The sequence below is a fragment of the Camelina sativa genome, chromosome 8 (genome assembly GCF_000633955.1).
Source record: "Camelina sativa cultivar DH55 chromosome 8, Cs, whole genome shotgun sequence".
Lineage (NCBI taxonomy): Eukaryota > Viridiplantae > Streptophyta > Magnoliopsida > Brassicales > Brassicaceae > Camelina > Camelina sativa.
In genome coordinates this window covers 14,641,093-14,669,010 of record NC_025692.1, presented here as the reverse complement: position 1 = coordinate 14,669,010, position 27,918 = coordinate 14,641,093, and the positions used below count along the sequence as shown (strand labels likewise).

The 27,918-nt window shown below is 31.1% G+C and overlaps 3 protein-coding genes and 1 long non-coding RNA gene across 8 annotated transcripts; 2 read left to right on the top strand and 2 right to left on the bottom strand.

Annotated features, from left to right (window-relative positions):
• LOC104709535 (protein DOWNSTREAM OF FLC-like) lies at positions 1,051–2,662 on the bottom strand. Its single transcript, XM_019228745.1, has 3 exons — positions 2,500–2,662; positions 1,942–2,256; positions 1,051–1,406 (listed from the first exon to the last, which is right to left on the bottom strand). The coding sequence occupies exons 1-3, from the start codon at positions 2,651–2,653 to the stop codon at positions 1,051–1,053; spliced, it is 825 nt and encodes a 274-aa protein (XP_019084290.1). The 5' UTR covers positions 2,654–2,662.
• Positions 3,556–5,420, top strand: LOC104707179. Of its 3 annotated transcripts, XR_754574.1 has the most exons (5): positions 3,556–3,664; positions 3,794–3,991; positions 4,408–4,591; positions 4,792–4,881; positions 4,967–5,420. It is a non-coding gene; the product is annotated as an uncharacterized LOC104707179 (long non-coding RNA). The 3 variants fall into 3 exon arrangements; XR_754573.2 differs by having other exon boundaries at positions 4,792–5,349; XR_754575.2 differs by having other exon boundaries at positions 3,564–3,664; positions 4,391–4,591; positions 4,792–5,349.
• Positions 10,827–12,627, top strand: LOC104707178 (non-specific lipid-transfer protein-like protein At5g64080). Of its 3 annotated transcripts, none has more exons than XM_010423478.1 (3): positions 10,827–11,309; positions 11,451–11,462; positions 12,311–12,627. In XM_010423478.1, exons 1-3 carry the CDS (start codon positions 10,934–10,936, stop codon positions 12,505–12,507), a joined length of 585 nt encoding a protein of 194 aa, XP_010421780.1. In that variant the 5' UTR covers positions 10,827–10,933; the 3' UTR covers positions 12,508–12,627. The 3 variants fall into 3 exon arrangements, with proteins under 3 accessions (XP_010421780.1, XP_010421779.1, XP_010421778.1); XM_010423477.1 differs by lacking the exon at positions 11,451–11,462 and adding an exon at positions 11,422–11,450 and having other exon boundaries at positions 10,827–11,310; XM_010423476.1 differs by having other exon boundaries at positions 10,827–11,310; positions 11,422–11,462.
• LOC104707177 (sulfate transporter 1.1-like) lies at positions 13,805–18,000 on the bottom strand. The gene is made up of 13 exons (XM_010423475.1): positions 17,939–18,000; positions 17,509–17,847; positions 17,341–17,389; positions 16,819–17,201; positions 16,632–16,697; positions 16,439–16,552; positions 16,192–16,308; positions 15,975–16,101; positions 15,424–15,710; positions 15,151–15,341; positions 14,816–14,901; positions 14,529–14,605; positions 13,805–14,143 (listed from the first exon to the last, which is right to left on the bottom strand). Exons 2-13 carry the CDS (start codon positions 17,824–17,826, stop codon positions 13,997–13,999), a joined length of 1,962 nt encoding a protein of 653 aa, XP_010421777.1. The 5' UTR covers positions 17,827–17,847; positions 17,939–18,000; the 3' UTR covers positions 13,805–13,996.

Here is a 27,918-nt window from a genome sequence, read left to right as displayed (position 1 = left end):
GTGTCGCGGTTGGTTGTCTCTTCTCGAGTTCGCCCTGCTTCCTGGCTGGTCTCCCCTTCAGATCTGGCCTCAAGTGGGAGTTTGGAGGAGGCATTAGTCATGTTCCTTGACTCGGTGACGGGGCGGCGAACATACACGGCGGTAGCCGGCCTGATTGATACATCGCGCTGTGTTGCAACGTTGTCTTGAGCAGGTGCGATGCCCGTGACATCGGGTGTGTTGGAGGTGGTACGGTTTGCGCCGGTTGACTTCGCTGATGATTGAAGACATTATCGTGGACTTTTCGGAGACCTTTTTCGGACAAGATTGTCTTTCTTAGAGAGTAACTTTTAGAGACGATTTGCGGTCCCCACAGACGGCGCCAATTGTAGAAACTGGATTTCTNAGCAGAGATTTGCGATGGGGTTGTTTGAGTTATGACGGTGTCGACCCTTCGGTTAGTTTCGGAGATCATCTGGTAGATCTCTTTCGTCATGGTGCCGAACAGGATCTTGAAATCTTCCATGGAGACGACCTGCGGATTTTGGACCATTGTCGTGGTGCGTGCATCTTCCTCGCTTGGTTGTTCATCGGAGAGCTCCGTGTCGCGGTTGGTTGTCTCTTCGCAAGTTCGCCCTGCTTCCTAGCTGGTCTCCCCTTCAGATCTGGCCTCAAGTGGGAGTTCGGAGGAGACATTAGTCATGTTCCTTGACTCAGTGATGGGGCGGCGAACGTACACGGCGGTGGCCGGCCTGGTTGATACATCGCCCTGTGTTGCAACGTTGTCTTGAGCAGGTGCGACGCCCGTGACATCGGGTGTGTTGGAGGTGGTACGGTTCGCGCCGGTGACTTCGCTGATGATTGAAGACATTATCGTGGACTTTTCGGACAAGATTGTCTTTCTTAGAGAGTAACTTTTAGAGACGATTTGCGGTCCCCACAGACGGCGCCAATTGTAGAAACTGGATTTCTACAATGAATTTGTTTATGGGGAAAAACAAATTCAGTAAAGAAAACTCTCTTAGAAAACTAATCTAGGCTTTGATATTAGAAGAATTAGGGTTTCTATTGCTAAGAACAAGAAGTGAACTCAATAATTGTATTCAATAATCGATGCCTTACAATGGAGAAGTCCNATGCATCTTCCTCGCTTGGTTGTTCATCGGAGAGCTCCGTGTCGCGGTTGGTTGTCTCTTCTCGAGTTCGCCCTGCTTCCTGGCTGGTCTCCCCTTCAGATCTGGCCTCAAGTGGGAGTTTGGAGGAGGCATTAGTCATGTTCCTTGACTCGGTGACGGGGCGGCGAACATACACGGCGGTAGCCGGCCTGATTGATACATCGCGCTGTGTTGCAACGTTGTCTTGAGCAGGTGCGATGCCCGTGACATCGGGTGTGTTGGAGGTGGTACGGTTTGCGCCGGTTGACTTCGCTGATGATTGAAGACATTATCGTGGACTTTTCGGAGACCTTTTTCGGACAAGATTGTCTTTCTTAGAGAGTAACTTTTAGAGACGATTTGCGGTCCCCACAGACGGCGCCAATTGTAGAAACTGGATTTCTACAATGAATTTGTTTATGGGGAAAAACAAATTCAGTAAAGAAAACTCTCTTAGAAAACTAATCTAGGCTTTGATATTAGAAGAATTAGGGTTTCTATTGCTAAGAACAAGAAGTGAACTCAATAATTGTATTCAATAATCGATGCCTTACAATGGAGAAGTCCTTCCCCCTTTATACATATTCATGAATCGCACAATATATTAACTTTCCTTATCAGACGAACTGAAATAAAGAAAGTTACTCTATCTCTTAGATCGGCCGCCGGGCGAAGTGGAAGTCGGTTCTTCATCCTCGAGGCTGGGCTTCTTCTATCCGAAGTGGGCTTAAATGACCTAACTGAGTACTTAACCGGATTCCCAGTTAAATAACCAAATTGTCTTTCTGGTTTAGTTCGGTATGTGGAGAGGTGCTAAATCCCGCACCAACATCCGCACAGTCTGGCATTGGTGCATCCCTCAGAAATCCCATAGTGTTAGCAAAACGCTCATCTGAAGCAATACCGTTAAAACGGGTGAGAGTCACACGGGCACGGTCATGGCCAGGGGAGAGAGTGGAACAACGTAACTGAGAGCTGCTAACCAACGTTGCATCACAGAACTGATCATCATGGTCTTCGTTAACCAAGATCTTGTATGATCCTGTTGAGTCGGTGCGCGCCTCGTGGCTATAAGTTAACTCCATTGTTCTCCTGTCTTTACATTCCAATCTAACCACCGCACCTATATATATATTCATATTTTATAGTAAAGATCTCAAATCTCCTATATAACAAAACCCGAAAACGTATAACAGATTCTCAAGTTTTGTATCAAAACTTTACAAAAAACACAGATCTGCAAGTTCAAAACTGATACATAGTCCAAAACACGATCTAAAAGAAAAAAATGTAAACATAGGAAATTGCAAATCTGATTCATAGGAGATTTGGATCTTGGATCTTGGATGTTAATGTAAAACGTTACCAGGAATGTAAGTAGAGGCTGATGTTTCGAAACCAGCGAGGCAAGTGTGGCAATAGACACGGCCTCGCACGACAAACGGGTTCTTATTCGGCCTAGCCGCGATGGTTAGAACCGGTAAAAAGCAGAGAGCCACCAGTAAAACCGCTTTGGACATTTTTGCAAAAGAAATATTAATAACTGGAGTAATGAGAGAGAGGGACACATAAGAGAGTAATGAGTGTGAATGGGAAGTGGCCAGAGTAAGCACTTAAGTGTCTTTTAAACGTGAAACAAACAAAATGATTGGAGCGCGTGGAGTGGTGTGTTTTCTCTGTCGTACGCGCCGAATTAGAGAAACGGTTACTAGTGTCACTGTAGTTTTGCAAAAGAGTGAGTATTTTGGTTGGGTCTTAAAAGTAGTAGCTTAGTCGTCAGTCATTAAAGCAGTGGCTTTATTAAAAAGTGAAATGCCATAATTAGTTATAGACCTTATGAATATGATGATCAAATTTGTTTTGATCGAAGAGTATCCAATAAGCAAAGTTGTTTGTCACATATTAGTGAGAGTTACAGAAATGCATTTAAAGAGGAGTTATATTTATTTATTTTTTAGGCGTTTAATATTCGAAAATTGTTTGGAGTTATACCTTAGTACGACCAATATGTAACTTAATACCAAAAAAAATATTTGTTATTTACATATATCCACGTGATCATGACAATTTTTAAAATATTTTACCCTTGTTCATCAATATTAGTTATTATTATTATGCTTACTATTAATCGAAAAACATTTTAACAAAGAAACCTTAGTTTTATAAAAAATTACAATCAAATATTATTAAAATTATGACTATTAAATTATTTCCGTGGAGGGATACAACTGTCATTACGCATTAACTCCTAAACGGATAAACACGCGAATCTTTATAACATGGTAATCTGACCCAATTATATGTTTTAATCTCAGTCGTTCATTTTTTATGTTTATTTAAAATCCTGACCGTATATTTTGAGATTCTTTTAATTTTCACCACTCATGTCAATATTAAAACAAAAAAAACAAAACCCTTACTCGAATCTTCTTTTTCTCTCTCGCCTCTCTCTCTCTTTACCAAAGACAAAGAGTGGAGGAGGAGGTTCTGGATTGCTGCAGTACATTGAGATTTGTCTCTCTCGACAATATGTAAGATCTGTTTTTTGTATTCTAATTGCTTATTTTTCTTTCGTTCACTAATAGATATGTAAGATCTGTTTTGATTCGGATTGAAGTTTTTGGTTTTGGATTTTGTCAATGTTTGCTTAATTGTGTCAGGAATTGAGCTTAAAATGGAATAATCATAGTTGCAGTGAATGTGTTTCTGATTCTGAAAATATACGTTTCTCATGTTCACTGCTGCTCCGTATCTCTCTGCCGGAAGTGAGCTTCTTCTCGAGATCCTTGGCCTTGGAACTGTCGGTGGTTTGTTCCTTCCCATGCTCGGCGCGCTTCCCCACGCTATGCTTATCATGGGTATGTCTCAAATTTTGAAATTTTCCGAATTTTTAGATCTTTGAGATTTCATATGCTTCGATCTAAACAGTTTCATGCTTGTGTTCCGAGTTTTGCGAGAATATTAGATTTATTTGGGTGAGAAAAAGTGATTTTTTTTTTTTAGTTTTGGCTCTGATTGAGATTTGCCAGGTTCTGGGAATCAAATAGTGAAACGGTGATTGCAACGGGTGAACGAACTTTATAACTTTTCACCTTGTGCTTTTTAGTCAAAAGTCTTAATCTTTTTTTTTGTACAACTTATTGTCTTTGCTGTTTCTTCTTGATGGGTCTTATATGTTTGTGTTTCTTTCGTTATAATTGGATTTCATAGTGTCTGGACTTTCTGGAGACATTATATTGATCTTTAAGATCCTTTAGCTTTCTTAAATTTTCAGGTGGCAGATTTGGTGGTCTCCTTATGTGAGACACTGGGTGATTCTTCATCTATGAAGTGTTTGGCTGAGACACCAAAGAAAAAAGAACAAATATGACTGAGATGTTGGGTATGGTGCTCAAGCCCTATTTTTGATTTGGTTTGGTTTTTTAGGTGCTACCCATTACTCCATCAAAGTGGCCCAGGTAAACGATTGTTAAACCTTATCCTCCCCGTCTGATTGATACTGTTTGATTATTATGAATTTCCCCGTAAAAGTCTTTATGTTTTGGTTATTTCTATTTTTCTTTGTTTGTATGAAATCTGGATTTTAGCATTATCATTTAGTAGCCATAGAATCTGCAATAAGACTTTATCAAGTGTCTTTTAATTTGAATGTTGCAAGGTTTTCCAGCTGAGGAAAGAGAGAGATGTAAAAGAAGATATTACTTCATATGAGAGTTTCAAATTAAGGAGATTAAGATTGGAATCAACGGTGAGTTTCTGTTCATGATGAAATTCAATTAGTGATGTGAATCTCTTTAGTGAGTTTAGCAACCATTGCCTCGCTTGACGATTAGATGGGTCTAAGCAAGAAGCTAATCATAGGAACAAACAACTGTGGTGAATGAGAAGTTGAGATATCGACGAGCGTTATCAAGTGAGGGAGATAACCAAATCTGCTTTAGCAGCTGCTGAAGAGACTGCAATTAGCGCAAGAACAGCTTTAATGGCAAACCCTTATGTGTCAAGTGGAGCTTCATGGTTTTCAAACGCGTTTGGTGCAGTGACAAAAACGTTTAAAGAGAGAGCTGAGAATGGAGGAGAAGGAAGAAAGGAGATCATCCAACTTGATCCTTCTTCACCTAAAGTTTCTGTTGTTGTTCCTGTTAAGCTCAGTTGATGCAGATCTCACCGAATCAAGTTTTTTAAGTCCATTTCATCTTAATTCTTTTATAGGTTTGCTGTTCATAGAGATATATATGTGATTTCATTTACTAAACAAAAGATAAAAAGACAAAAACCTTATAAGTTGTTCTTACATTCAGACAGAACTTTTCTTCTCTCAAAAGAGATTATTAGCACATTCAAGGAAAAAGTAGCAAATGACTTGAAGGACGATGAGAAATTGGTCTCAAGAACTGAGTTGAAGAAACTTTCGAGTCATTGGATGCTTAACGTGTGAAAGCTCACTCGGTTTAAGAACTTCAACAATCTCACCGTCGAGAACAAGGCAAACGACATCAGCAACTTTCTAAATCTGCTTGATACTATGAGAAACAATCACAGTTGAATCCTTCTCTCCTTCAAAAACTAAGCTAATAAGTCCATCTTGAAATGTGTTTGTCTTTCTCCATTTTTTCTTTCTTATTTATTTTATTATAATTTTAAACGTTAAGGATACAAAATAAGCCAAACAAAACAACAAGCCAGACAATACTGAACTATTATTTAATAGCCTACATGTAACCCAATCGTTTAGACCCCATGACAAGGAGAAGGATAAATTATTTTGTTAAGTAATCGTTACACTATCAATAAATTATACGCATGTTTTAAACTAAAAAAATAATCATATTGGAAATTTGTTTTTCGCACATCTGTATATATTATTTCAAAAATATACATAAATAACATAATCCTATCTTAAACCACATAATAGTAATTCTGACGAGAGATACGTATTGTGCAATCTGTATAAGTAAACAACAAACTTAAACAAAAACCAGTACTACTTGAGTATAACAAATTTACATTGGCACAAAATGTAAATATAAATTTTTCCCGTGGTATATAAGGGTACTTTTTTCGAGAAAGGACAAATACAGGTATTAATGAATATCCTTATACAATTAAAAATTATAAACCCAAAATCAATTTAAGAACTTAATGAATAAACTAAAATATTGAAATAAACTATTTTGTTGTTTATTTTTTTGTTCCTTCTTGGATTATATTGCTTATTTATTGGATTGTTGCTTTAAAACATTCATAAACTTAATGAATACAAACAAATATATTTTCTATTATAAATGTTATACCAAAGAAATATATCTATAAATAGTAATATAATCCTGCACATATGTGCGGATACAAGATCAATAAGTTTCACAACTTAAAATTAATAAATCTATTAATATAAAACTCTTCTACTACATATTTTTTTTTAAATCAGTCGTGCAAATATATTATCGAATTATATTATCGGATACAAAAAGGGACAGGACGGGATGGATCGAGACAATACATGATGGGATGGGACTGAATTAGACTAGATTTAATACCCAGTAAGAAAAATTACATTAATATTTTCAACAAACACGGATAATGCTTGATTATTATGGATCAATTGCAAAAAATATATAATTTCGAGGTGATGAAGATGATGATCATGTTTATTTTCGGTACGGGTTGCGGGATTCTACATATACACCAAAATATTGACAAAACACCGTAAAACTGTGGCCAACTAATTTTAAAATTCTAATATTAGACAATTAAAATTTTACAACCTAAAAGGGTTTATTATTTGACTGAATATAATAGATATTTTTTCTCAATGTGTTTTGAGGTAATTTTATTTTTCTAATCAAGTACATATACTTTAAAAAACAATGATTAAATTTTGAGAAAAAGTCCAGTCTATTTATGGTATTAAGACGAGAAATAGTCTGTAAACTGAAACGGATAATTCGAATAATGAGAACTAATATATTGAACGATTTTTAAAAAAAACGGACAGAAATTAATGATAAAAGTAATAAATTAAAAAATATAAGTAGATCAATTCAAGTGTCAAATTTTCACGAATTTGGATACAGATTGACTATGCGACATGTAATTAACCATTTTAGAACAGGCACTTTTAACATTTTGGTATTTTTGAAAAAAATTATATAGTTTTTAAAAATTACAATTATTTGGATAATTTTTTTTTTGAACAAATTATTTGGATAATTTCAACTAACTAAATAAAAACAAATATTCAAGGAAGAGCTCTGGCATCCTGTCTAATTTTTTTACCCAATCTCTTTTAGTAAACATTGTGTAACGAGTAATTATTTAAAAGAGAATGAATATAAGATGAAAAATTATGATGGATATGGGACGAGATGAGACTAGACGAGACGATACGAGACAAGACGATACGAGACGAGAAGGGATGAGTTGGAATGTGAGGGGATGGGACGGGACAGGACGTGTTTCCGTTCCATAAATATGTTTAGGTTTATTTTTTAAAAAAATACATAAAAATAATGCACCTATGCTACAGCACCCGAATTAATATAAATCTTAATCAGTTTACGAATATAAGATTTATATGAAAATATTTTGTTCTGTGTTGTAGCACGGGTTACTACCTAGTATAATAATAAATAAAGAAATATTTATTCTAATTTTTCCATTATATGATTTATATCTCTATTTATTAGTAATATATAATTTCTTAAATGACTACAATAAAATACTCATTCTCATAATCAGTTCCTGATTGGTGTCTCTCTTTTTCCATCTTCATCTTCCTTTTAATAACTTAGGTAAGAATTGAATTTCAAATTTCGAACTTCTTTTTAGGGATTTCTCCGGCGTAGAAGATGGTCGTTGAATCGAGGATTCATGTCTGCGTCAAACCAAAACCCCTTGAGAAAAACGAATCATCTCCCTGGAAGATCATCGCTTCTGATAATCGCATATACATCCCTAAACAGACTGAACAATACCAATTTGGTAAGTAATCTCACTTCCTCTTATACAGTCTCCTTGTATCGACGAAGTAAAAGACGATAATTGTGGCGAAATTTTTTTCTCCCACTACACTACAAAAACGCAAATTCTATTTTTATTTCTTCTTCTCTTTCTGTTTTTTTCGGTCTCACCTCTCAAACAATTTGGATTTTAATTTATAAATTTTTTTTGAAGATTTCAACAAAATCATCAAAAGTGAATAAGTGAAAGATTTTTAAGTATTGCTAGAGAGTATTCTATAGTTTTGTTGTTTAGTTTTCTAAAATCTTGTAAAGTACTCTAAATAATTTTCTGTATTTTTGTGATACTTTTCATGACTTTATTTTATGAAGAATGAGTATAAAATCATGAAAAAATATCATAATAATTAGATTCATTAACAATCCTAAATTCTTTTGTTTTAATTGATCAATAACACAAAACTTTTATTGACTTTATAAAAGATTGAATTCAATAACCCAAATATGTTAAGAGTTTAAATGATTTTTTACAAATCAGAAACTAATAACAATAAACTTTAACAGACTTTAACAAAATCATGATCTAATAACAACATGTTCTACATTACATTTAAAGTATTTAAAACTTTATTCAAATCTCAAACAAATAACCCCACTAAATATCACTCTCAATAAACACATTTGAACTAATTTGGCACTGTAATAATTCAAAAACATTCAATGACTATAAAATCTATTTATAACCAGTGTTATAATATTAGTAACATAAGGAGTTTAATAAAAAAATATTATTACGCCAACAATTTATATCTTAATTCATCTCTACCAACAAAAAGAACAAGCATCAGGAGCAGATAAAAATTTTATTTGAATAAAAGAGAAAATAGACCTTTTTCCAACTATGTTTGTGAATGGCTTCAATGGTGGATAGTGAGAATCGCGTCAATGGTGCAATGGACTGGATAAGAGCTCCAATTTATCCCAATATCCCTCTTTTGCTTGAAACAAAATCATCTATTTTATAGAAAAAATTATATCAAATAAGGGCAAAATTGGCATAAATTTAGAAAAGGTAAAATTAAAAATAGATAGAATAAAGATATTTTTTAAAAAGGATACCAAAAATAGGCATTATTCAAAGATTCTATTAAATATATACTCTATATAATAGTTAAGCATCTTTATTTATTTTTTAGAAGTTTCATATTCAAAGTCTTCGGCTGGACAAATTATATACATACTAATAAAAATGCATCATTTAATATATAAAAAGTTAACAATATTATTTACACATTCATGTTCTCGTAACAAATTTTTTTTTTTAAGTTTACCCCTATTCATCTATTAATTATTAATAATATATATAACTTTAAAATAGTAATTACTAAATTACTAAAAAACTCAACTGGGATCTCTATCTTTCTGGAGTGCATGGAATGAAAACTGGATGTTAGCGTAACATGTCTAGTGTAAGGGAGAGATTTGTTGGAGTCGTATGAAAACTAATAAGCTTGTTATTTGTTAGTTTGAGACTTGGTCATTGTTAGTTTTGTTGATTTGGTCAATAAACCGAAGTTATAGGTGACTGGAGTTTGCAGAGAAGCTGTAGGCGCCTTAGAAGGAGGTTTTGAAGGCTGGTCTCTGTTAAGGTTTTCTCGTGGCAACTAGGATGGGACTCTAGTTTTTCGGAGTTGTGGAAATCATGTAAATTTCCAAGTTTAGTATCTTGGAATCGGTGTTTCGTCTTCTGTTTTTGCTTTGGATTTACGTTTCGTATTTAACTCTTTTGTTGTCGTCTGTTTATTCTGTAGATTTTGGTATTTTCTGCTACTAGTATTCTTTGTAACTTCTGTCACAAATTTAAAACTGGTATAAAACTTAACTTTTTACCAAAAAAAACCCGAAGTTATAGGAACTGAGCCACGTTAGAAATAGTTTTGCTTAGTAATCTTAATTTTTTTTTTTTAAGTTACTAAAAGTCTGAGTGTAAGCTCGTACATGATCCTTTTTGCATGCTGGGAACTATAATAGTTTCTCCAACAGTGAGAAAGAGTGTGAGATTCTTCAATGTATTAATTTAATCATATTCTTTATTTATTTCAATTTTAAATAATAAAAAAAATAACTAGTTACATAATGACAAATGGCAAGCAACATTTTCTAGATTGCTTAAATAAGCAACAACTCTCTTTTTTCCTTCTTCCTTTTCTATTTTTTATTATTATTATAATTATGGAAATGGTGCTAGAAAACCCAGCTGGAAAAACTCTAACATTTATATGGTTCTTTCTCTAAGTATTTTTTTTTTCTACTTTCAGTTGTTGTAAAGCTCTTTAAAAGCTATTTTGATTTCAGTCTAAATGTCTAATGCATTAGGGTATTATTTTTTTATTATTATGAGAAGCCAAATTTTTTATTTTAAAATAGTATGATTGTTTCACGTATTTTACTTAATCGTATTATCCTAACAGAAATCATCAAGAATAACAGATAAATAACGCTTTACAAACAAAAAACGGATAGACAAAAACGGGGTAACTTAACTAACACAAAGCATTCAAATCGATGATAACAAACTAATAATAACCTATTCAACAATAATGTCAAGACTCCAAGATTTAAGGAACAAGAATAGGACTTCAAATTCAAAAAACAAACAACACAATCCTTATCTTTTTTTCTTTTTCTTCTTTGAAAATAATTCTTATCTTTTCTTTTCCGAGCTTCACTTCCATATATAAAATCCCCATTCCTGTATATATTATCTCAAGCAAAAACAATTAGAGCTACCAAAATAAACTCAATACGCTCTTCAAAGAAAGAAAACAAAAACTAGCAATAATGAAGCAATCTCTTCTTCTTTCCATCGTTTTACTATTACTATCATCATCATCACTCGTTACACCGATCCATGCACGTAACAAGTCACATCCGGCAAAGTCCCCCGTTGGAGCTCCAGCACCAGGACCATCAGGCGCTGATTGTTCTTCGGTGATATTAAACATGATGGATTGTCTCACTTACCTTAGCATCGGATCAAACGAGACTATGCCAGAGAAATCTTGTTGTGATGGGATAGAGACTGTTTTGAAATTTAACCCACAGTGCATTTGTTCCGGTTTGGTGAGTGCCAACAATATGGGAATCGAATTGAATAACACAAGAGCTCTTGCCACTCCTAAGACTTGCAAACTCTCCATTTCTCCTCCCCACTGCGGTTAGTTTTTATAAGAAAAAAATTATTTTATTTTGTCTCAATTGCTAAGCTAGCTTCTTCTTCTTTTTTTTTTTTTTTTTTTTTTTTTTTTTTTTTTTTTTTTTTCTGCAAGTATGATGACTCCAAGCGGTACGACACCAGGTGCATCTCCTGGTACGTGTTGACTTAATTATTTTCATGTTTTCTTAATTTTTATTTTGTTTTTGCCTCAATTAGATAGACCGATTGTGTGAGTAATTAATATTGAGGGATTTTGTTGTTTCTTCCCTTAGGGGATTGATTCAAAAGGGTATTGAAATAGTGTAGTATTAAATCTAAAATATATGTATACATGCATTTTCTTTTTGGCATTAGCTAATTTCATCATTAGATTTTCTTTAATTGTTCAATTGTCGCTTTCACTCGATCAAAGAACACATTACATTGGTAACTAAAACAGAAGTTTTTGTGTTCTTTCATTTTCTCCTTTTTGATGAATGAGAAGGCGTTTAAAATGTTAGTGTGGTTTTTAATTTTTGTATTTTTTGTTTTTTTTTTTAAATGTATGCTGATGTGAGAATTCAACTCCACATCATTGAATCAAAAACAAATCGAACATTACCAACTAAGCTAAGACGTTTTATTTAGAGTTGTTTTAATGTTTTTAATAAAGATTTATTTTGTTAGTTTATAGCCCTTTATCAGACTTTTTCGGCAAACCTATATATAAACAACCTCTAGACCCATAAATCATTACATTTTTTTTTTTTTTTTGGTTCTGAATTGGTTTTCATTTTTAAATTAATAAAATATCGTTGACAAAAAAAAAATCTCAACCTTTTTTATAAAGCTTTTACTGCTTATTATTCTTATTCAATAAGAATTTCGATATACCGTAATTGTTATTGTGTTACTCGCATTGCATTTGTGTTACTCCTTTCTATTTTTACTAATAAATACTTTCGTATGTTACTTAAAAAGATATATAATATGTATAATTATGAATGTTATTATGGATTCAGTTTCCCCATCGGCTGGAACACCCAAGACTTCCCCATCTGCAGCCAAGTCACCGGCAACTTCGCCATCTTCGGATGAGACACCATCAAAGACTGCACCATCACCCACTTCTGGCACAAGCATCATCTCAGTTCCTGCACTCACCATCGTTGCCGTATTAGTTTCTTCTATTGCTTACATTTCGGCTTTTCCCAATTAATCACAGCTTTTCTTTTATTATTTCTTTGTATTTTCTTCGATGAATTGAACATTGTTATGGTCGTCATTTGAAGACATGATTCTTTTAATGTTTTTGGATATTCAGGTTAGATTTCTTCAATCATGCAACCGTCGTATTATATGTTTGGTGTTATTTGATGTGTATTTTGTTTTCTTTAAAACAAAGTGAAAAAATGTGTTGGGCTAGCTGCTCAATTATATTCTATTAGGATTAGATCTTATAAAATAAGTCTGCTCAGAGCCATACCTAAGGCCCAAGACGAATATAAGAAATGGAATAAAATATGAAAAATGCAATAATAATTATAATTCAAATTAAAATATGAATCTAAATCTTCGTTAAACAACATTAAACACAAAAGGTTTCGTATAAACTACATGACATATTTGCAATTGCAAGTTTGACCTAATTGTCTAGCCAGTGCAGGAAAGGCTAATGGAAAGTTCGAAGACCATCGTCCATATATAAACCATCTTAGCTTGAGTAACCACTAAAATTTGTAATTTTTTTTAATAGGCTACGTATTTCATTTTCTTTAAAAATGGAGAGGGTCGTAAATAGATTACAAAACTTAACTCAATTTTAAATTTTAAACTAGGTTTTTTTTTTTGTTAACCTATATATATTATTACTTGTATTTTGATATTATTGGTTTAGTAGGTCATTGCTTTAGTTGACGTTTAATTTTGTTAATCTTATAAATGTCAATCTTATGCCATGGAACAATGATGGATGTATATACCCTCCTAACCGGCTCTATGAACAGTATCTAGCTGTCAGCTAGTCACACAAATATCCCAATCTATTTTAAAAATGCCAATTAGGAATAAATTAAGAAAATGATTTAGGTCGAGGTTGATGCAGATCATATCCGATAGATTGAGATGGGATGGTTATGCTGACCTCTCTTGATTTCATACGTTTAGTTCAATTTAACAGATAAAATCATACTTACATATAAACTCTTTAAAATTAGTATTATTTAAAATATTCGGACACAAAGATTCCAACTCATAGATCAAATCAAGAAATAAACTAAAATTCAATTAAATACTAAGTTGAATGTTTTATAAGCTAATAAAAATTGCGGAAATTGATGAAAAAATCAAATGAATATTCTGACAAATAAACACTTCCCACAATTTGGGTTACATAACACAATTGTTAACATAGTAAGTTGGAAGTACAATATTCAACATCTCATATAAAACACAAATCACGAGAGAAATAACATTCGAAAGATGGAACATAAAATAAACAAATAAATAAAAGCCACTTTTTCCCCATTTCACCTTTGTTTGATTCAAACAAAAACTCAACAACCATGCATATATTACACATATTATCATACCATCTCAAGAAAAGAAAACAAAAGAAAAAAACCATAGTTCTTAAATCAGTTCCTCTCATATATATACACACATACGTATATGGATGTGTGTATATATATATATATTAATAGACGATATTAAGCTTGCTGCTCGGCCAATTTCGGAGAACAAGCCGCGACCGCATCGCCAACACTAAGGAAGATATTTTCCTCTCCAATCTCCTCGGCGAACTTGGAAGCAAAAAGTTTCTCAGTAACCACTGGTCCCGGATTTGCTAGAATTAACTGTTCAATTTCAAGTCAATTAATCAATAAGATTGATCGCGTATTAACGACTACTAATACTAATACCACTAATTTAGGTACATACACAACTAAAGATGTATTTTTTGTACTTCGGTTATTGTATATTAAGAAACCTTTTAGTTTAGTAAAATTAAAAACAGTATACCGTAAAAAGAATGATATCTCAATTAGTATTCTTACAAAAACAATTACTAAATACATCTAAGGTTTTATTGCTATGACCGAGCGTTATTTAATTTAATTTTAATATAAACCTCTAAAATAAATATACAATATATTTTTTGCTTATGTAACTATAAACAATTTAAAATAATCGATTTTTCAACCAATAGATTGTTACATTGATCGAAAGAAGATTAAATACCTGAATATGTTGCTTCTCGAGGCTCTTGTGAAGTTCTTCGATGGAGTGGATACCACTGGTATCGATATCAGTAACCGCTGCTCAAATATATATGTATGTATACCATCAATAAATTTGTAATTGTACCATTACTTTATGTTGTTTTAATAGTTTCACTATATATAAGATCGTCAAGTTAGTTGAATTATTATTATTATTATTATTATTATTATTATTATTATTATTATTATTTTTTTTTTTTTGTTAGAGAAGATGATCAGTATAACTAATAGAAAGATTATTCTTACGTGACATCTCGATAATCACAAATTTGATTGGGGGCATGCCCTCTGCTTTAGCGTGTTCTTGCTCTTCTCGCAACCATCTTGATGCCCTGTCACCAAATTTCAATTATTAATTAGTCCATCTAATCAACTCTTACATATATACATCAAAGTGAATTAGTCCATCTAATTATCCCCCACGACTAATTAAATTTTGTATAATTTTAATATGAAAGGAAGCGCAAATCATTTACATCCAGTTTTGGTTTTTTTATCATATTTTTTGGTCAATAACGTTTTTTTATTGAGTAGAAAAAAAAAAGATATTAGCATAATGAAGGATGTGTAGATATATATACCTTTCTCGGACATAGTTGGAGTTGGAAAAGTAGATGGCGGAGTCAACACGGATGATCAAGATTCCGGGAATCTTGGCAGCGTCCGGGTACTGTAGAGTGTTCCGATACACATTTGTATTTGGAAGCTTCCCTAGAATCGCAGTTCTTGGTCTTGTCACTTGCAGCAGTATCTTGGCAAAAGATATCGCCACCTATGTAAAATAGTTTCACCAACAAACGAAAAATAAGTAAGCTTTAAATATAACAATCTATTATATAAGTGAGATGTCTTACGGAGATCAAGAGGCCAATCTCAACGGAGATGAAGACGACACCAAAGAAAGCTCCCATGCAAGCCATGAAGTCAAGTTTATCAATCTTCCATATGAGAACAGCTGCGTCAATATCGATAAGACCGAGGACAGCCGATATAATGATGGCTGCGAGGATAGCATTTGGAGTGTACTTGAAGAGAGGTGTGATGAACTCTAAGGTCAGAGCTACCACTATGGCCATCACTATGTTTGAAACCGCTGTGTGGACTCCAGCCATGTAGTTCACGGCAGATCGCGAAAACGAACCTATAATTTTGTTATATGTGAGTTACTCATCATGACCGTCTTTTATCAAAGAAGAAACGTATACAAACATCACATGTAAAACCATCATCAGATATTTTCGCAGATAAGTACAAATCTTTATCTCTATTTGTGTATTAGAAAAAGTAAAAAACATTATTAAAATACTCAAAAATGCGATTGTAATATTGTAAATAATAAGTAGGATATCCTTTGAAACCTATATTGACAATTAATACTATAACATTCAATGTTTTCGCAACTTACCGGTGGCAATGTAACAAGAAGTAAGTGAACCGACGACGTTCATAGTCCCCAAAGCGATCATCTCTTTGTTCCCATCGATTTGATAGTCTTTCATTGCCGCAAATGTTCTTGCAATCGCTACAGCTTCCTAGAAAATATTATTTTCCGACATAATTTGGCGAATTAGAATACAAAACATTAATGATCTCTTACTTATATGCAGATGTGCATGACTTACCGTTAAGGCGACCATACCAGCAATGGCTCCAATTCGGATTCCTTCCGTAAAATATTTTCCGGAGAAGAAAATCTTGTGAGCAGAAATGGGATTGATTCCTTGATCTATATGTCTCACCTTCATAGTTTAAATGATAAAATATTGTTGGTTAAACTAGGGAATGTATCAAATATTACTCATTAATGACGATTTTTTTTTTTTTTTAAAAGAAACATATAGACATGCATGCATGCATGTGTAAGCTTACAATTTGGACTCCTTGTTTGTCAGCACGAGTTATGAAGACAAAGAAGGTAGAGATAATGACGGAAATAAGAGGAGCAATTGCCGGAACCCAAAAGAGTTTCTTGTTTCTCTTCCCCTGTAATCAAACTGTCATATCAGAAATGGAGTACAAAGATGCACACATATATATCGGAGATGAAAAGTAAAAGGATTACGATGAATTTGGCGACGAGAAGAAAGGTCAAGAAACTGGCGCCAATGACTATAGTTTGCCAATTCCACTGGAAGAATCATAAATAAACGAAAACGAATGAGATATTAATGTTTAGATATGAACTATGAAGTATTGAGTAATCATAAAATAAAACAAAATAAAAGAAAGTTGAATAATCAAAAAGGTACCCCATGACGAGCAGCCGCGAATACGGATTGCATAACAGAAACAATATCAGTTTTCTTGGTAAATGTCTTGATGCCAAGAAAGCCCTTAAGCTGTTGGAGAGCGATTGTGATGGCTGCTCCTCCCATGAATCCAACCACCGCGGCATGTGACAAAAAGTCAATCAAGAATCCCAACCGCAGAAAACCAAGGCCGGCTTCGAAAATACCAGCGAAGAAAGTGGCAGTGAAGGCAAGGCGGAGGTAATCAGCAGGGTTATCATTTGGGTCGATCACGGCCTGGCACAACGTTCCTAAAAGAAGAGATACCACAGCCACTGGTCCTATAGCAATATCTCTAGAACTCCCCATCCCCGCGTACACAAGTGGTGGCACAAAGCTCGAGTCTGCCAAAAAAAAACAAAAAATCATGCATTCACATATTTGCACACAAGAGTGTACTATAAACGATATATATTATTATCAACACTTGTAATTTTTTCTGATAAACAAAACAAAATTTAGGTAAAATGTATTGAGACTCACAAAGTCCGTATTTTGGATCCAAATTCGCGAGCTTTGCATATCCGATATCCTGTCATCCATGAAACATATAAATGAGATATAGATATGGTTTGGATATGAAAGGAAGAAATGCAAAAAAGTAGTACGTGGAGTTGAGAAAAATGGAGTCATAAATTATAAATAGTAAACCTGAGGGATGCAAAGACTAGCAATGGTGAGACCGGCAATGACATCGCCTCTAAGTTTGCGAAGATTGTAATCTCTTGCCCACCCAATGATCGGGAAGACAGCCTGGATCCCGAGCAACACCTGCTTAGATTTGGTCTGGCCCTTGAATTCCCTAAGTGGTGCATCATGGAAGAAAGTTTCTTGAACCACTGACTTGAAGTCCTTGAGCAAACCCACTTTCGGAGGAGCTAGCACTCTCTGGCGAACGTGTGTTGTCTCATCATCTGATGTCTTTCTTGAACCGGACCCTCCTCCGTCCGGTGGATTAGTCCTCGCCATGATTGTTGAAAAATTAGTTGCCTGCAGAAATTGTTACAAATAAGCATTACTAAGAAATGAAGTAATGACTAGCTTAATTTGTAAGGTGTTAATGAGGACTAGTTTTAAAAACCTTAGACGGGAGATATTATTATTTGGGGTACTGTAGATTTTTATTGAGGGATTGGAATGTTGCTTCGTAGTTTATATAAGTTGCAAAACATCTGAAAGTCAACTCTGAAGATCACAATTTGGATTTCATATTTTTTGTAAGAAAAAACATGTTACACTTTGATAAATTCAGCGAAGGCCAACATACTGTAATTTATTAATAAATCAAAATATGATAATAACATTGAACAATATCTGAGGTGTTAACTTAATTGATTTGATATCGGGTGGAGTACTGAAAGACCAAAAGGTTGACTTTGGCAATTTATGCGGTGTAGATCAGATACATACCCCAAAAAAAATACTAATTATACTTTAAATTCAAGAAAATGCTAGTGCAATTCAAATTTAAAATACTAGTCCTTTAGTTCATTGAAACAAAACATAATTAAAATGTGACATTTAATTTTAAAATATATAAAATGGTTACACCAACATACTAAAAGTTTCAACGATTCGAGAAACTGGTTACTATTACGATCGTAGAAATTTTGGAGAAGTGAGTGATTATCGATTTCAAGTTACTATTCAAATGGTGGAAAACAAGTGTTTTGCCACAGATTTATGACTGATTGACCAGCAAGTACGACATCTATTAAATTAAACAAGAAAATTATCATATATAATATAAAAAGTATTAAAAATCAAAGCTAAATATGAAAAATAGACATATTTAATAACAAAAAACTATATGAAGTACTAAATAATTCCTAAAAAATGAAACGGAAAAAAAATAATAGTAAAACACCTATAACTATCTATATTGGCAGATTAAAGCTAGAAAATGATTATTTTTTAACAATTAACAATATATATATATATATATATGTATATAGTAATTTTGACCAGTTTGAAAAAAAAGAAGTAAGATTTACGAATAATTGCGCAAAGAACCAATCAAACTTTAAAATGCTTAATAACACGTTTAGAGGAGTACTTGTTCGCAATGAACCTAACTCATACATGTGGCACATACGGAAGACTGCTTAAATGGACGGTAAAATACTCCACATCGCTCTGTAATCTTATATCTCACTAAACATATCATAAAAATGTATACTGAAACGTTTACTAAGAGACATTGATTTTTATAAAATTAGTAACCCAAACACTCTAATAGTAGACGTGTACCTTAACTCAAACGATTGGGTATTTTTGAGATATTAACATAGAGTGATGCTACCAAAAATATGTTAATTTATTTTTCATCTGTATCTTACGTGCATTATGAAAACTTAACCAGAAATTGTGACACATCGGTGACACTGGTACAAATTATTATAATAAATAACTTGGTCAAAAAAGTTGATTGGACGATAATGTTATCAGATCCATTTTAAAGGGATGAATAAGAAAGGTTCAAGCCTTAGTGATGAACCCAAAAATTATCCAATTTACCCCCCACATTATGTGTTAATAATCCGAATCATTTAGATGAACTTTGGACATGAAAAATAGAAAGTCAAAGGTACAAAATAGAAAGTACATATACAACTGTACTGTCTTCTACTGCTGTCATCCCATTAAATGTACAAAACACAAGTGGTGCTCATAGATTTGTTTCTCTCTCACTCCGTCCAGGTTCATTGTGTGTCAATTCTAGGAACATAAAACAAATTCAACTAAGTATATTAGTATTAACAAACAGCTATATAAACTATACTGTATTTAAGAGCTAGCTGATCTTCATTTTAAATCAGTATTTCGACGAAATAAAAAGATTGAATTTTTTTCTGTTTTACCAATTCGTAGCATTCGCGGTGACAAGTCCTGAAGTATATCTAAAAAGTTAGCATCATGTCACTATTAATTCGAAAATGAAAGAAATAAAGATATGGTTTTGATAATTCACTACAAGAAAAAGAGTTAGACTGTTTCACTTAGATTTTTTTTTTTTTGGTTTTTTTTGAACAAACGATTGTATCACTTAGATAGGATCAGAAAACTATTGCTGTTAGTTTAAACTAGGTTGGTATTCGTGTTATGCCGCAGGTTGTTTTAATTTATTTTTTGTTATTAATTTTATTTTTGTATTTTTTTTGAAATACTATTTGTTTTTATGTTGTTTGAAATCGAATATCATAATTAATAAGTTTTTTTTGTAGTGGTCAATGGTATTTTTTTTTTAGTATTTTTATAATTTGTTGTAGTTTTCAAAGTAAAAAATGAAGAAAAAAATTAGACTTAAACAAATTGTGATTAAAATAACTTTTGTTACACATTGGTACGTGAGTCCGCATAAATGATTTTCAAATAAAATAAATACTTAGATAAATAAACATTAAATTTTATTTTAATGATATATAAATTAGATGATAGTGTATAAAAATGTGAATTTTTTTTTATTATAACTAGAACTTACTCATTATATATCACTACCAAGTACAATATTTTTGCCAATCAAGCTCAATAATTGAAGCCATCCAATTTAGTTCAATTTTTCAATACAACATGATAAACCGGGATAAGATTTGCCTTTGTAAAAATTATTCGTGGACGTTAATAAGCTAGCTTGACAACTTTGGAATAAAGTGTTTGGTTTAAATCATTGTCTCCTACTCCACAAGATATCCTTTAGAAAGCTTTGAAGTCTTGGTCATGCTTAGGAGAACCAACGACTTGAACCAAACATATTTAATCACTTTGTGATATTAAGGTGGTGATTCTGTTTTTAATGGTGTTCTCTATATGGCATGTGACTGTAGTAGGTGAGCGATAAAAATTGCGATGAAGTCGTTATTTCGTTCTGTCCATAACTCATATATTGAAGCCTGCATGCACTTCGAAGTGCGCCTCCAACCATTCAAGATATTGCAACTATATAACCGACCATGATTCCAATCTATCATCTGTTGTTTGCTACAAATCAAAGATGAAGCTTTTGAAATTTACTAAGATCGAAAGAGAAATAAAAAATGATAACATAGAGGGTTCTGGAAGTAGTAGTAAGTAACATGTATTATACTAAACCTTGAAAAAAGAAAATTTTTGGGTCCCAAACAGCAATTTGCTCAATATCATCTTCATTCAAAACCTAAGTCAACAAAGAAGAGGTGAGTCAATTTACGCAAACACTAATATTTCTTCTTGAAGCAACTCTATAAGCTTGAATAAAATTAACATCTTTGCCTCAATTAGACCTGCAATTCTAAAAGAAATTAATGAACTTTGTCATGTCCAAGTTGCTCTTTTGTGAATTTTTTAATCTTTTGTATATCAGACGACAATTGTGTGGTTAGGGAGGGGCTTACCTGAGGAATTGATATCTATATGTCTCTCTTCTCTTCTTCCTTCATCTTCACATCACTATGTCTCTCTCTCTCTCTCTTTTCTCCTTCTCTCTCTATTCTATTTTTTCAAATTTCTTCACTATCCTTATTTTTAACCTCTTCTTCCAAAGAGTTCTCGATAACCGAAGAATTTGATTTCAGAATCTGTAGATTTTGATGAAATTCTTGTTCGAATTAATCAAAGGTGAATTTGGTGAGATTGCTTTGCCTCTTTAACAATGACCTATGCTTCTTCCATGTCTCATGCCGCACGAGTCGTGCGTTTTCTTCTTTTTATGTTTGTTTCATCGAAAGCAAAACTTTGTGACGATTCTTTTGTTTCTTCTCTCTAACTGAATTCAAGAGCAGTCTTATAGTGTGAAGGAGACGAACAAACCCTTAGAGGCTTTGTTTTTTTTTCTTTTTATTATTATTATGTCGGCAAGGGTTTATGAAGTGAATGATAACGTGATGTGGCACATAGAGGTGTCAATCGGGCTGGCTCGACTCGGTCCGGCCCAAAATCCGCAAAACCCGCATATATTTGAGCCCTTCTCGGCCTGGCCCAAAATATTTCTGAGCCTATATTTCAAAGCCGGAACCGATTTTAATAGGGTTACAAGACTTTTCGGCCTTTTCCAGACTTATCTTACGAATCATAAATTCAAATTTATAAGTTATTTTATAACAGGTCTTAAAAAGCAATGTTTAAAGGTGCAATGTAAAATAAATCAATCAAAATTTAAAGAACTCATTTATAATCACTAAAACCAACTTAATCTAAAATAAAAAAATTAAAACCAAATAAACTTTTATACTTAAACCAAATAAAAATATATATAATTCATATAAAATATCAAAGAGAAAGATTTTAAAAATATTAAGTAAGATTATTAAGTAAATATGAAAACTAAGATTAGAGTTTTAAACTTTATTTACAATCAAATATTGTAATCAAACAAAAATGGTAACCAAAAAGTACAATTATATTTGTACAAGGGCTTTTCAGGCCGGCCCGAGCCCGATCGGGCTAAGCCCTATAAACTTTAAAACACCTAAACGGACTGAGTCCAAAAGGTCCAATTTTTATAGAAATATATTTAAGTCTGAACCCGGTATTTTTCAAGACCGGACCGGACCAACCTGCAGGATTTAGGCCTAATTGATATGTCTAGTGGCACATAGTTTTTATATTGGTTTAGAAATCTTAGCTATATTAATTCAAATGTTTTTGTTGGCTATTGATTTTAATTGAGGTGTCAACACCAACTTCAATGTTGAAGCTGATGTGTCACACAAGAAAAACAACACATTTTTTTTTATTGTATTGATTATTTATTAATGCAAACTATGTGGTTTCACAACTTTTAAGTCCATAATCTATCTACCAATCTACTTTTTCTAAAATATAATTTACAATATAAGAGGAGTTCTAAATAAGTTTTAGTGGTCAACTGGTACGAGTCCTTGTGAGTGAAATTTTGTTACAGAGTTAACTAATTATTGCATATTTATGGGTTTAGTCATCTTCCACGCATAAATTTTTAGTAAAAATAAAAATTACATAACAAATACTAGAAATAATTTGTAAATAGTACTCCCTCTGTCTCACATAGATTGATGTTTTAGAGAACTTTCTTTGTCTCTTAAAGATTGATTTTCTACAATTTCGAATTAATTAAAGTTAATAGTTTGTAAACTTAAAGAAGTAATTATTGGAAACATTTAAAATTTTGAATTGTTATTGGTCTAAAATTAAGTAATATATTTTTAGTGAGAGAAAATAATATAGTTAAATTCAGTAATCATTATTTTCTTAAAATGTGTAAAAACTCCTAAACATCAAACTATGAGGGACAAAGGGAGTACTTGTTTAATTAATACAGAAACTAAGAGTATGTGCAATGGGGATTTCTAGTAGACTATGGTCCTGGTTGGTAACGACTGTAATTTGTGGTTGTAGAGACTTTGACTGTAAAAATTTAGCTGTATAGAATTTGGCTGCAGAGAGTTTGGCTATAGATATTTTAACTGTTAAAATCTGATTGTTTAAAAAAAAACTTTAAAAGTTGTGACTGTAATTTTATTAATAAAAAATTGTAAAAAAATACAAAAGTGATGATAAAAATAATATATTTGTGAAGAGAAGTAGATATCAAAAGAAAGTGAAAAATGCTGATAATTAGTCTACAAAAAAAGGTTTGTGTAAAAAAAAAAAAAATATATATATATATATATATATATATATATATATAAAAGGTTGGTTTTATAGCGTCATTTTGAAGCTTTAGAAAGGAAGGAAATAAAGAAGGAAAAAATTAAAGTGGCTGTAGAAACTTTAAAAAATAAAAAAAATCATTAAAGCTTGATTGGCAAATAAAATGCTTTTAAGACTTTTAAATAATTTTAAATGATTTAAAAGTCTTCACCAATCATGGCCTATATTTAAGAAACAATTAGCAATAGGCACTCCAAACAAAATAAATGAAAACTCATAATGATTTGCAATTTTTTAATATTTTTTAACATCAAATCATATACAATTTTTTTTATATATACATACTTTTTTAGCTCTAAACTAAAACAAAAATTATTATATATGCTATGTTCCGACATAATATACTTGTTTAATATTTTGATCATATTTCTCTTAGTCAAGTTTATCATTCTGCAGTTATACAATGTACAATCATGTATCTCTCAATGATATGATTTTTGCTAAATCATGTAATTATTTATTTTTATTGTTTCTTAGATAACTAAAGAAATTGTTTTGATAAAAAAAAAAGTTAACTGAAGAAATTGTATCAATTTTCATCACATATCCCCTATATATTAATAAAGAAGCACTCTCACAAAAAAGCTGAGGTGTCGCATTCACAGTGCTCATGTATATTTTTTAATAAATGCCCTTACTTTTCATTGTTATGTACATAAATATGCCACTGAAATATTATGAGCCAATGTTTTTTCTATTAGTTTTTAAAAATGAAAGATTTTTAATCAACTATTAAACCAAAAAATATATTTAATTATCATTTTCATAACCTATTTACTTATTAAAAGTAAATTACATTTCACAAACAAGAAAAAAAATATTTATTTATTTATTAGTTTTATCATTTTTCTCATTGCATTTTTAAACTTAAGATTAGTTTAAATTAAATCAATTAGTTTAAAAATATTGCTTTATCTATTTAATGGTATAGTGATATAGATAATAATGTGAAACATACAATATGTCAATTTGATTTTTAGAAACACAAAAAGACATCAAAACTTTGTACACCACCTTGAAATTCTTTTCCAAATTCAAATATTTCACTTTATAAACGCAAATTTGAATAAATGAAAAAAACTTTACTTACATCTTTTGTTTTCTACAAACAAATCTTAAATCTCAAATAATAATTGTATTCATATTATTTTATTTAAATCGATTTATCCCGCATTTAATGGTATAGTGATATAGATAATAATGTGAAACATAAAATATGTCAATTTGATTTTTAGAAACACAAAAAGACATCAAAACTTTCTACATTACCTTGAATTTTTTTCCCAAATTCAAATATTTCTACATTCATATTATTTTATTTAAATCGATTTATCCCACACATAGTGCGGGTTGGTACCTAGTATATCTTTATATGTTTCTGCCAATTGGTTTATGCAGTAAAACCTTTATGAATTACTACTTAAAAATTAATAATTTTTATAAATTAATGAAAACATTTTGGTCTCAAGTTGGGTCAGTCTAATTTTGAACACAATTCGACAACATAATAAGATATATTTTTTTTGAAATTCCTCTGTAAATATTTGGTCCCATCCATAATATAAAACAATAATTATATATAATTATCTATATATACATATACATGTAAAAGAAATTAGTGAAATATGATTCTTGTGTTATGGTAACAAAAGTTTTTTATGTTCTATTCAAAACATGATTATTATTGTTTTCCTTGTAAATGATTCAAAAAAGTATTGTTTATATTGATTATATCTTATTTTTAAATATATATATATATATATATATATATAAAATATCAAATTAGGTATGTTTTAGAAATTAATAAATTAATATGATTATAAATTAATAATTTTTTTTGTCTCAACATCATTAATTTATGGGGGTTTACTGTATTTGTGGGATAAATTTTATAAAATAAATAGAAATAACAGAAATATCTAACAAAAGGATACTCCAAACTAACTTATGTATAAAAAAGAGTTTGAAGTAACAATTATCATAGTATATATGTTAGTATAGGCGATTCATTAGAAAATATGTGAATGTATTCAATTTTCACGTCATTCCAATTTTTTGTTTTCTCAAGTTTTTTCCATTAAACATTCCTATTTCATGGACAAAGTTTCAAAATTATAGATTTTTTTTTGTCAACCAAACACTAATTAAAAAAAAACTCCCAAAATTGGCAATCCAAATAGTAGGAAAAGAGTTAACAAAAGAAACAACTTATAGTAAATATCTAGACGACCGAACAAGACAGTTCATCTTCAAATTCGACGAGCGGGATATCTTGGACAAGAAAAAGAGAGGGAAGACGGCACGTAATTGATGGAAATCATCTACAATATTAAAAAATGCGGGCCAGTTCTCAAGTGTTTGAATCATCGCTACTAGAAATTTTTACCAACTATATATACTATTTTTTAATTTAAAGAGCTTACATCCTACTATATTAATTAAGAAATATAAATATGAAATTAAACTTATAAAGTGTAAGAAATTACATTGTCATGCTATTGTTAATAAAGACAAATGTTTAATTTTTTAGTAAGGGTAAAAACGTAATTTAAATATTATAATAATAAAATCTTTTAAATAATTAGTTAAAATAGATTAGTTTCTCACACTAATTAATTATGAACAAAAATTACTAACTAGTTATTAAATATTATAAACCAATCATAATTTGAAAAACTACGATTTTATATCTAAATATACAATATGATTATTTTTAATAACTATATCATGAAGATTTTGTTAAGATTTTAAATTATGATTCTTCTATCATTTTTATTTTATTTCATTTTTTTTTGAATTATCATATAATACATATGATTAATAAAGATGTAAAACAAAATTTTCATATGTTGTGATTTTAATTTTAAAAACCAAAGATAAAATTTTTAATGTGTGTAAAAAAATATATGTGATTCAATGTTTCACATCGGCGGATTGGTAAAATAAATTTTATTTGGTTGATAAATTAATAAATTTTATTTACTCACAATTACAATATTATAATTTCTATTTTAAAATATTTCATAAAATGATGATACAAATTCAACAAACAAACAATATAAAACTATAATATATATCAAACAAATAAAATACTACAATATTTGAAAATAATTAGTATTCAAAAAGATATATGTAGATTTACCAAACAATTGCAATATTAAAAGTAAATAATGTTGGTCTCAAACAAAATAAATTTTTAAATAAAATCTAACAATAATTTTTTCTAATATTATAATATTTAGAAAACATATTTACACTTGAAAACACAGCTTATGTGTATTGGCAACATAAAAGAGAGTTTGACTTAAAAATTTATGTATACAGTAAAACCTCTATAAATTAATAATGTTGGGACCATGAAAATCTATTAAATTATAGAGGTTTTCATTTCTCGATAAATTAATAATTATTAATTTATAAAGAGACTTTCCTAATTTGGTAAAAAAAACAAAAATAAAATTTAATCGTTATAACTAATATTTTTATAAATCAATTCCAAGAAAAATAACATTATCATGTTTTGAAAATAACACTCAAAGGTTTTTATATAGTAAAAATATTAAAAATAAATTCTAATAAAAATTAATGTGTATATATATACATATATTTAGATAATTTTATATAATTATTAATTTATATTATTGATGGGACCATATATTTATAAAGGATTTTTAAAAAAATTATTATTTTATTATATTATCGAATAGTGTCCAAAATTACACTAGTCCCAACTTGGGACCAAAGAAAATTATTAATTTATAGAGATTATTAATTTTACCGAGTATTAATTTATAGAGTTTCTATTGTACTTACTTCCGCTATTACCATAAGATTCTGAACCAATGAAGTTGTAAAACATGGGTCCTAGAATCTCTGAAAAGATGGCGCCATGTCGGATAAAATGTATTTAGCCTTACTCCTGTCTAGGTTCGAGTTCAGTCCTTAAGGCTTTGTCTCCTTCATGGTTTCTTCAAAGGTAGTATTTAGTATACTCGTTCTTTTGATGTTTAATCTGACCTTTAGCCTTACGCTTTAGCCAAGTTTTACATAATCAAACTTTAAGATAATATATATCACACCGTTATGCGAGTAGACTTTCATTTACATTTTTAATATATATATCTGTTACAACTAGATAACTTAACAACGATATACCGTTCAAGGTAATAAAGGATGAAGTAATATTTTATATTTTAATTCAATAGTTTTAACAAAATAGATATCAATCACACAAAAACATTTTTTTAAAAGGTTCATAGTACTTTACATACAGAAAATATATTCTATACAAACAAGTTTTTTTGAGTTGCAAGAACCTGATTTTGTGCCGTTTGATATGCTTGTAGCAACATTCTTTCACTTGATTTCAAGAAAAGAAAGTTGTAGAGAGGTCGT